This window comes from Urtica dioica, chromosome 12 (genome assembly GCF_054948205.1).
Source record: "Urtica dioica subsp. dioica isolate 48M chromosome 12, U.dioica_male_clone48M_v1_H2, whole genome shotgun sequence".
Taxonomy (NCBI): Eukaryota; Viridiplantae; Streptophyta; class Magnoliopsida; order Rosales; family Urticaceae; genus Urtica; species Urtica dioica.
In genome coordinates, this window is record NC_142767.1 from 16,690,727 (window position 1) to 16,700,724 (window position 9,998).

General features: G+C 31.8%; 1 protein-coding gene across 1 annotated transcript; it reads right to left on the reverse strand.

Moving 5' to 3' along the window:
* Window positions 1–7,108: 7,108 nt before the first annotated feature.
* LOC149379649 (Haloacid dehalogenase-like hydrolase (HAD) superfamily protein) lies at window positions 7,109–9,567 on the reverse strand. The gene is made up of 6 exons (XM_089602486.1): window positions 8,975–9,567; window positions 8,537–8,665; window positions 8,309–8,429; window positions 8,131–8,212; window positions 7,649–7,802; window positions 7,109–7,549 (listed from the first exon to the last, which is right to left on the reverse strand). Exons 1-6 carry the CDS (start codon window positions 9,257–9,259, stop codon window positions 7,394–7,396), a joined length of 927 nt encoding a protein of 308 aa, XP_089458612.1. The 5' UTR covers window positions 9,260–9,567; the 3' UTR covers window positions 7,109–7,393.
* Window positions 9,568–9,998: the final 431 nt, after the last annotated feature.

Sequence of the window (9,998 nt, forward strand, 5' to 3'; positions counted from 1 at the left end):
TCATTTTAGTTAAACAAATGGTATAATTTCGTCATTTTAGTTGAACAGAGGGTATGAACTCGACATTTTTGAAAACCGATGGTTAAACTCGATATTTCACTAAAACACAAGGTATAAATGTGTTACTTTTCTAAATATGTTAATAGTTGGACTATAATTTTAAAATATGGGCTATTTTGGCTAAATACCTAGCCTATCATGCTAAAAAATCTAGTATTATATATATTCAAATTGAGCTCTTAGTTACACAGCCACGGGACAATTAAGAAAATAATGCAGATGCCCCCCTATGTTACAAAATTATATTATATTTGAGAAAGATCAAATATATATTTGTAAATTAATATAGATAGGCATGCGTACGTATTATTAGTAATATCTAAAATGTATACAATTAGGACTCACATATTGCTTTTTGTCGCATAATTCAAACTGTCTACAGCTCAAAAGAAGGTGTGAACAAATATTGATGTTGCATCACTGGTCAAATATAGGATATATTAGTGGGCACAGTTATAATATTAAATTAGTAGGACAAGGCAAGAACATTAATACATAAAAAAGTATACGTGTTTGCATGTATGCATATAATATAAAAACACAACAAACAGCAAATAAGTTAACAAACTATAAAGAATAAATAAATATTCGGCTTTATAGCATAACTTCTGAATATTGTGATTGTGTTATTTTAGTCCTTAACTTTTTTTATAGCTTTTTTTTTTTACCATTTAATTTAGTAGCTTTTTGATCCCTTTGTGAAGAAAAGAAAATTAGTTTGTGCTAATAAATTTAGGGTGATTTGACTAAATAGGCGATTTAACGATAAAGATTTGTAAAATAGCCAAGGTTTACCTAAGATTAGAAGAATAACCAAAATGTTCAGTAATCAAGTTTCAAAAATAAAAATAATCTTAGGATTAATATTTTTAAAAGTGATAAATTGCTTATAATAATTGTAAAAAAATATTGATCTTAGTGTCAAAAAATATTTGATAACGTAATTTTGTCTATTTTGCTGAAAATTTGAAACTTTGGCTATTTTGCTGATCAATTAGTTTCAAATGACTATTTTGTACAATTTTTTCATAAATTTAACACACAAGCTACTTAAAACGTATTTACTTACTAAAATATCTTTGTTGATCTTAAATAAACTGGCTGTTACAAAATTATTTTTTTTATCTTAAAAACACTAAATAAAAGTTACACAATTTTATATATTTGTAGCATTATTTTTATCTAAATTATGCTTTTCAAAACTATAAACATGTTTATTATAGTTTATATATGTATTTTACGCTGTTTAAGTTTTGAATTTTATTTTAAATAGTTATTATTTTTATAGGGTCCAAAACAGCAACGAAATCAATAGGTTAGTACAGTAGACCAAAATGCTACCCAAAAAAATAGTTAGGTGCTAAATTAGCACAATCATAAAAGTTCAAAGACTATTTGCAGTATATATCCTAAATATTCAAAGTTATAATGTATATTAAGAATACTTTTTTTGTTTGTCCCAATTTAATCTTCATTTCATATTGCTCAAAGAAAGCAATAGTCCAACTCCAAACAAACTTGGTGGTTGTAATCATAACTGTTGTGCAATATTAGAACATTAGTGAAACATGCCATTCATATATAATTCTCTAATTTTTTTAATAAGGAATGATATCTCAGAAGAGTGTTGAAGACGAGGTATACACAATCTTTTGAAATCCCTTGAATACAGGGAATTTTTATTATAATTAGACCCTTTTTTATGTTAAACTTTTATACATGTTTTGTATATAGTTCTCTGGTAAAATAAGAGTCAAGACTTTATAAACGCAGAATTTGTCTGAAGAACAATCCATAAAAAAATAAAATAAATGTTTTCAGCTGTAAATCGGTCTTGAATGGCTTCTTCTGGCAGTTTTATATCTGATTACCCCCACTATTTTTTGGTCTCTTAAGTCAAAGCGCACTTACCTCCGTGGTTAAATAATATATACTGATTTGATTAAATCCTAAAAACATTTTTTTTGGCAACATTAGTCGTACGTACTTTTCTGAAAGTATCATTTATTTCTTTCTATTAGTGTAATCTTCTAGGCGTGGATGGGCTTTTTCCCTTTTCTCGAAACAAAGCCCAAAACCTATGTTTCAACTTGGATGTTTCTATTCTTTTCGCACGTTGTAGTGCTTTTTCAACACTAATCACATGTATACATTTTTATCGCAAAAATAACCCTTCTTAAGTTATAAACATTTTTTTTTATGTTTACCGCTTTTTTTTTTTTTTTTTTTTTTTTTTTTTGCTTCATTTAACTTTGTTTATTATTTAGAGTTTCATGTATTTGAAAAATAACTATTTGTTAAGGATTTATAACACCCATTACATTAAAAATGTTGCACTTTCAAAATACCATATCTATACTTTTTTTTTTCCATTCTTTTATAAATCTCAAAGTGGTCCACATCTCAACGTTCCTGGTACTGTGTTATTTCATTCGATGAATATTGATTTTAAACAGCCTTTTTTAAAACCATTTTTAAAACTAAAAGCGTAAACTTTTCTTCTAAATAAAATTGTAAACAAAATAAAAGGTTAAATGATAAACAGTAAAAATATTGTAAACATCAAGAAAAATAAGTCAAACAATATTTTTTACATCAAGAAATATAAAAAATGCAGAATTAGCATATTTTATGGGATTGGGAGAAACTGGTAAATATTAGACGAGTTAAGTTAGAAAAATCGGTAGGCCATATAATATACTAGAAGGAAGTTTATTTCTCTTCAGGCACGACCCATCAATAATGATCTAACAAATTGATAAGAAAAGTATAACCTTTGACCGTTATTTTTAATAAATATTAAAAAATACGTAGCTTTTATAAAATATAAAATAAAATGTATTATCATCATTTTGATACTCACTCGCTTCTTATATTTTCTTCACTTATGTTGATTACTAAATCATTTTTTAACAAATTTTTCAAGGTCTAATTTTGAAACTTAACCACTTCTTCTTCTTCTACTACTCATAACCTCGAAACATATTTGCTAGTGGTCATAATTGATTGATGTACTAAAAAGCAAATAAACAAAAGAAAGTAAAATATAAAAATAAATATACATCAAACTCAAATCTTACCTTACAACTATAAGCGTCCATGAATTATTTTTTCTTTCAAAACTTGCCTTCAAGATTATTAGAGCATGAATGAGATGCAAAAAAAAAAAAAAAAATCATTGTATAATATGGCTGATTATAAAAACCTAAATTGGCTTGTGTGAACGATGGCTAAAACCATTGAAATCCTAATTATGGGCTTACTCATTACAAGCATATTGATTACAAAAGGAAATAAATAAAAAAATCCGACCTATTTGTGTTTCCTAATATATTGTTGGATTAATACAAAAATCTGGACTTTGTTTTACCAAAATTTGAGACTTAAATTGAGGTTTAATTTTCCTCGAAAATAAATGGGCCTTAAGCGATTGCTTACTTGGCTTAGCATAAGAGATGGCCCTGCTTGTTTTACAAATTTCGTTCACTGGTGTATACTTTTTACAAGTGATTTTGCGATATTAAAAAAAATTGATTACAAGTTAGAAAAAAAGAAGTAAAAAAACATTTAAAAAATAAAAAAAAAACCCGTGATTAGATAGCGAAGAAAAAAAAGTAGCAAATAAAAAAGGAATTTTTTTTTTATTGTCATGCATGTAGTTTTTCATTTTATTATATATTTACAAAAACACATTTTTTTCCCTCTCGCCCAAGGTCCCTGATTTAGTCGAGCCCCCTTTGTTTCTCTTACAGAGGTATTCCGAAAAATACACAACGTATCGTGAGCACGTCAAAAGGGCCCCGATATCATCAAGTGACCGCTTTGAAAGATTTCAATGTCAAAGGGCTCAATGTGACCGGCCACACGTCGAGGGTAAAACGGTTGATTTGCGATGGCGATTGTCAATAAATTAATAATATGGTATCTCAATCATAAACTATTCGAAAGAAATCGAGACTTGAAGTGTAAATTTTATACTTTACTGCCCAACTTAGAGAAATGCCAAAGACTAAGTTCAATGGAAGCTCTGCATATTTTTTTAAAGAAAATGGTTAGGTACAAGTTGTATACTGGGGAGTTCTCGAAATTTTTAGTTTTTTTTAAGTTTTCAGCTATTGTTTTAATTTTTTAGTTTGATTTGGTGTTTGTTTGTGTAACAGTGTCGTAGACTTACGATATATTATGTTTATATATATTGTGAATCATGGTCAATTTAAAAAAAAAAAAAAAAATACCCGCCGTTTGTTTAAAGCATATTTTGACAAATGATTAATATTAGGGGTTATATAGGTATATAGTCACATGGCTATAGGGATTTTGAAATCATATTTGATACATTTGCTAATAAAACAGAAGACACGTATTTATTCTTGTGCACAATTGATTGTCCATAGCACGTATGATCTTTAAATATGACCTTATGACCCACAATCCAGATTTCTTGCAAACCGACGCATTCATCTTCCAAGAACACTGAACATTCGAAAACCAATGCAATAATACGTTTTACTTTATCTAAACACCTTGAATTCAAAATTATTGCGAATAGCAGTCATACTAATGGCCGTTTGAAGAACATCTTTGCGTCTAAATACATTATTGACATTAATTTCAAAATTCATAGAAAAATTCCTCAAATCGGGTTCATCATACAAAACAATTTATGGAGCAGAAACTTCTTCACTACAATTAGGCAACAATTCTGTCGTTGATTGATGACATTGTTGCTCAAATAATTTCACTGAAAAAAAAAAGAAAAAAAATTAGTCGGCAGAATGCAAAAGGGTGCTATTATTGAAAAATAAAATAAAAAACTTACCAGACTCTGTGAGCGAAAATGAAGAACCATCATCCATGGTGTAGCGTCGGGGTATGAACAGTGAGAAAAAAAAATGGACGTTCAAATTACTGTTTTATGAAACACCAAATAATTGTAAAATTTGAAATACAATTGGCGGCCAAACAAGGATCATAATTATCGCCAAAATGAAAACAAAATAATATCAATAAATGAATAATATATTTACAGATTGTATTTAATGTTTTGTCACGAAAATAAAAACTAATTAGCTAAAGTCAACCGCTAAAATTTTCCAAATCCACACGTCCAAAAATTAAAAAAAAAACACGTTAACTACTTTCCTAATCGGTTTGATTCAAAATTAAAAAAAAAACACTGCCTAAATTATAATTAGTGACCGAATTAATAAGGGCAAAGGTGTAAAACAAAGTTAATTAATGAGATGACACGTAAGCATCTTGGCTATTTACATATTATTAACGAAATGTTGGTTAAAACACAATTGTTAGCGTTTATGTGGCTTGTGTAGACATTTTTTTGTAAATATTATTATCACCATTATTATTATTTTGCAGAAATACATAACTTGAGACAGGTAGTACAAAGTTATGGTGATCTTGTACTTCAACTTAATTGTTTTTATTTGGAAGTTAGAAATAATACATGACAAGACAAAGACAATAAAGAGAACTAGTTTATGGATTGAATAGCGTTATGAAAACCTGGAATGTTTCAATTTAGCATGCTATTCGAAATTAAGGTGGGTCTATCACCCTTAAAAAATGAAATATCAAGAATATTCATAAATAAAATAAAATAAATAAATAAAACATAGAACTAATGGTGGATTGAAAACGAAGTCAGTTGAGCTGTTAATGTTTGCAAAACCAGCTTTGATTAGGTACATGCAAAGCTGTAAAGGGTCACTCTTGATACCATTACTTCTAACACTTTGTCGGTCTGCTTCCGAGAGGCTGAAGAATAGCTCATTTTTTTTATGCAATTAAAGTAAAGCTTTTCTTTAATAGAAAAATTAAAGCTTCTCGTTAACATTTGTCCATTATCAGTAATATATTTATCACACTACCGCTTAATATTTACTGTCACGTCGCTTTATTTTGTTATTTTTATGTATAAAATCAACTAGCGGTTAATATTACGGCAGTATAGACTATAGAGGAATGCGTGAAACTGCAAAATGGACCGGTCAATTTTTAGTTATCTTTACATATTTATGTATTTTTTTTTTATTATAGGTGAAACTGAATCAATTCGGTTCGTGTTTTTTTTTTTTAGTAGAATTCAAATTATCGGTTCATATAATTTTGGACCAGTGATCAGATCGAGCTAATCCAAACCTAAAATTTGGCATTCAGTTCACCAAAACTAATATCCATTTTTTAAAACCAATTTTTAATTAAATGTATTCTTTAAATCAAATTACTTCGCAACAAGGACAATAGCACAACGGAAATCCGTTCCTATTTCTCCATCAGTGCCTCATATTTGGATTTGACCACAAACTCCAAACAATTTTTTTCAATGAAGGTACATGTGAATTAAAAATTAATGGGAGGAAATCTGGTTTCGAACTGGAATGTCGAAGGCAAGCCCAACTTACTTTTCCATGAGCCAAAATATATTGTTGTTTTCTTACTAGTGAGTATATAATAATTTACTTCACTTCAGTTACATCCGAATAACAAAATAGATTTTCACGTGGCACCGGATTTTGAATTAGGATGAATTCGATTATTGGTTTATTACGACATTTTCTTGTGTACAACCTACTTTTACATTTTATGAAGTTACTATTCGCGTTGTTGTTATAACTCTTGAAACTAACGTCCGCGATGATAAGCTATATCGAATTTTTATTATTTGTTTTTATGGTGATTTCTAGAGCACACATAGCTTATCCACAATTCACAAAACAAAAATGGTCACAAGCTTCAAATAGTTGACATTGTTGGAATGTAAAGGATATAAATCATTTGAGTTCTAAGTTCTAACAAGGGACCCCAATGATTTATAACTCCCACATCCAACGATACAAGGACAAAGTATAAAAAGTTTTTTTTATTTTATAATATTTTATGAATAAAGTAGAAAATGCTTTTATATGTTAAATTACTTTAGCGTCGAGAATCACGAATAAAAGCATTTAGACAGAGAGAATTCATTCGGCAACTAATACATATTTTTCAGTGTCTTTGCTTAAGATTGCAGAACAATCAAGGAGCTAAATGAGAAGAAGGAACAACTAATAATTATTGATAACAATTACAGAAGTTCCACCACTAAAAACAAAAACCAAGCGAACGAAAAAGCAAGCCTATAAACAAAGTTGTGCAAGAATCAGATTATTTTAATCTTCTAAGAAAATGTACACAAGACAAATGACGGCACAACACTATACAACAATAATGACGCGGCGATTTTCGTAATTCATCAAAATACCTTTCCGTTGATGTTGGGAATGAGACACCGCGTTGATCGGCTAAAGATCCGCATGGAAGAGCGAGAGATTTCTCAGTCGTTCCATCCTCCTTCTACCGAAGTCCAACACTTTGAAGGGATTCCTTGCTTTTGAAACCATTCGGGCATGTGGAACTTCTCGTAGAGCATAGGCCTTACGTCTTTCTGGAGAGATAGCTCTTCGAGCAGTGGAAGAAGAACGTCCATTAGCTGATCAACGGAAATTCCAAAAAAATAAAGAAAGATAAATCCGATAGATCAGAGGGGTGTGTTAGGAAATCGGGAAAAAGTTCAGGGTTATAAAAAGACCTGTGTGTCGTGTGGCGACCCGGGAGAAAACGGAATGCATGGGATTCCATTGACGGGTTGCAATAAGAAGCTGAATGGGTTGTTGTCGACGATTACCATTCGGGACATGTTCTTCGAAACGCAGCTCAGATCCTTGACGTGCTCGCGATACTCCCTGTTAACAAAACAAAAAATAAAAATAAAAAATCGGGATGCAAAGTTGAAACAATCATGTTGATGTTATTTTCCTCATATGATTTGTTACCATCGCCTTGTGTGGTGCAAAACTGATAAGAGCAAGAGCAAATTCGAAAAAAAAAAATATTTTGACCAGAACGCATAAGAGAAAAGACTGACAATGGATTTCGAGATACAAGTCCTTCTCATATGGAATTCTGGACATTGTATCACACACAGAACAGTTTTATCGCAAACGAAAATTCGGAGACCAATTAATTCCCATACAAACAACGAAAACTGAAAAACTGTGAACCAGTACTTACGTGCTGCACGTGGAAGGCCGATAAAGCCGATGGCTGAACAAATTCCCCTTGTCTATCCTATCAACAAGTGGTCTGGCATAACCTGTGGTCATGTCCAACAACAATAATGGAGATATAAGAAGAAGAAAAAAAAGGAAGTCTCAGCAAAGTTGATATTTTGATGGGAAACAAGCAAAACCTTCAAGACCAGCAGTAAATAGCACGAGATCGGCGAATTCCCTGATTTTCTTCAGGAACTCGTGCAATCCTGGGCGCTCAAAGACTGTGACGTAATTGACCTTTGGCCTGCCTTCACTCTCCTTCAAACCCCACAAACATAAAAGCTCAGACAAATAATCTTCTGCCACCATTGAACTCAAATACTAGATTAGTAAAATGAAAAACCAGAGTGAAAAGAGAAAGATACCTTATCAGAAGATATACATTCGAGCTCGAACCAGTTTAAGCCGGCTTCAGTAGCTTGGTTCCGGACACCAGGAGGCAAACTAGACGACTCATAGGCACAAATCAGAGTCTCGTCCAAGTCAAGAACAATCTGCCAAAAAAGCACTCTTTTCTCAGCACAAACATCAGCGAAACAAAGAATAATCGCATCTTTCTTTTCTTTTTGCTTTTCCATTTCTTAAAGTAACATCAAATTCCTGTTGTGAACTAACTACTTGTACTCCATAAGTTTCGAATTTCGACCAAACAAAGTCCCCAAATGCCTGGAAAAATCTTAGAAGACCAGAACGTTTTACTTCGGCGAACTCTATCTCAATCGGAATCGCAAAAACATTTCTCTGCATAAAAGAACACTAACGAAGCTAAAACCCTAGAAAAAAGGGAAAATAATGAGTTTGACCGTGAATTTCTCGTGGCGGTCGTGGGAATCACGAGGCGAGGCGATCAGCAGGGCGGATTCCGCCGGAAGTTCGTGCTCCGGCAACTCGATTACCGACAAGGGCTTGAAGGAAGAAGAGGAAGAAGCCGAAGAAGAAGATGAAAGAAGAGGAAGATGACCGAGAGCTCTGAGGATCTGATGAAAGATCTGGAAGAAGAAGCCGAGCCAGTTCACCAAAGCTCTCCAAGCCTCCACGCCTCTCGGCGAGTACACGACGTCGCTTTGGCCCAGCTCCGTCGCAGCCATTAACGACCTCTGTTTCTCAAGCTCGCCTCGCTGTTAACGTGTAGACTCCGCTAACCTATATATATTTATAAATACGTATATCTATAGATTTTGATCGAAAACCAATCGAACAAAACTCTCTCTCTCTCTCGGCAATGGCGATTCGAAGAAGTCTAGAGAGAGAGAGAGAAGTGGGACACGCGCATAGGATGCGAGTGAAAGGGTTTATGAGTGGAAAGAAAATAAACGTGAAGTTCACGCGAGGAAGGAGCGCGTGTGGGGAGAAGAATGGGTGGCGGAGAAAAGTAGGGAGTGAATCGTGACTCGTGATAGGCCTGAGGCCAATAGAAAGAGACAACCTTTGGGCTCTCTGTCTGTCTGTTAAAAAATGACTCTAACATCTTTGTCCTATTCTCTTTCTTCTTCTTCCTGTTATTTTTGCCCTACTAATTCTATTCTCTTCCGTTAAATCACCTGCGAAAATGATTGAAATAAAAATATACGGTAAATAAATAAATAAATTATCGTAGAATATTATATAATTTTTTTTTGGTGGCTTATGTAATAGGGTTGGAAATATCATATTCATTAAAAAAAAAAGATAGATGTTGTTAAATAACTTTATGAATTTACAAAATAGTCAAAGTTTAAAATAGTTAAAATGTGCAGCAATTTGGTTTCAAAATTTTTTTTACCCTAAGATTAATTTTTTTGAAAGAGATAAACTGCTTATAATAATCGTAAAAAATTTTAATCCTGG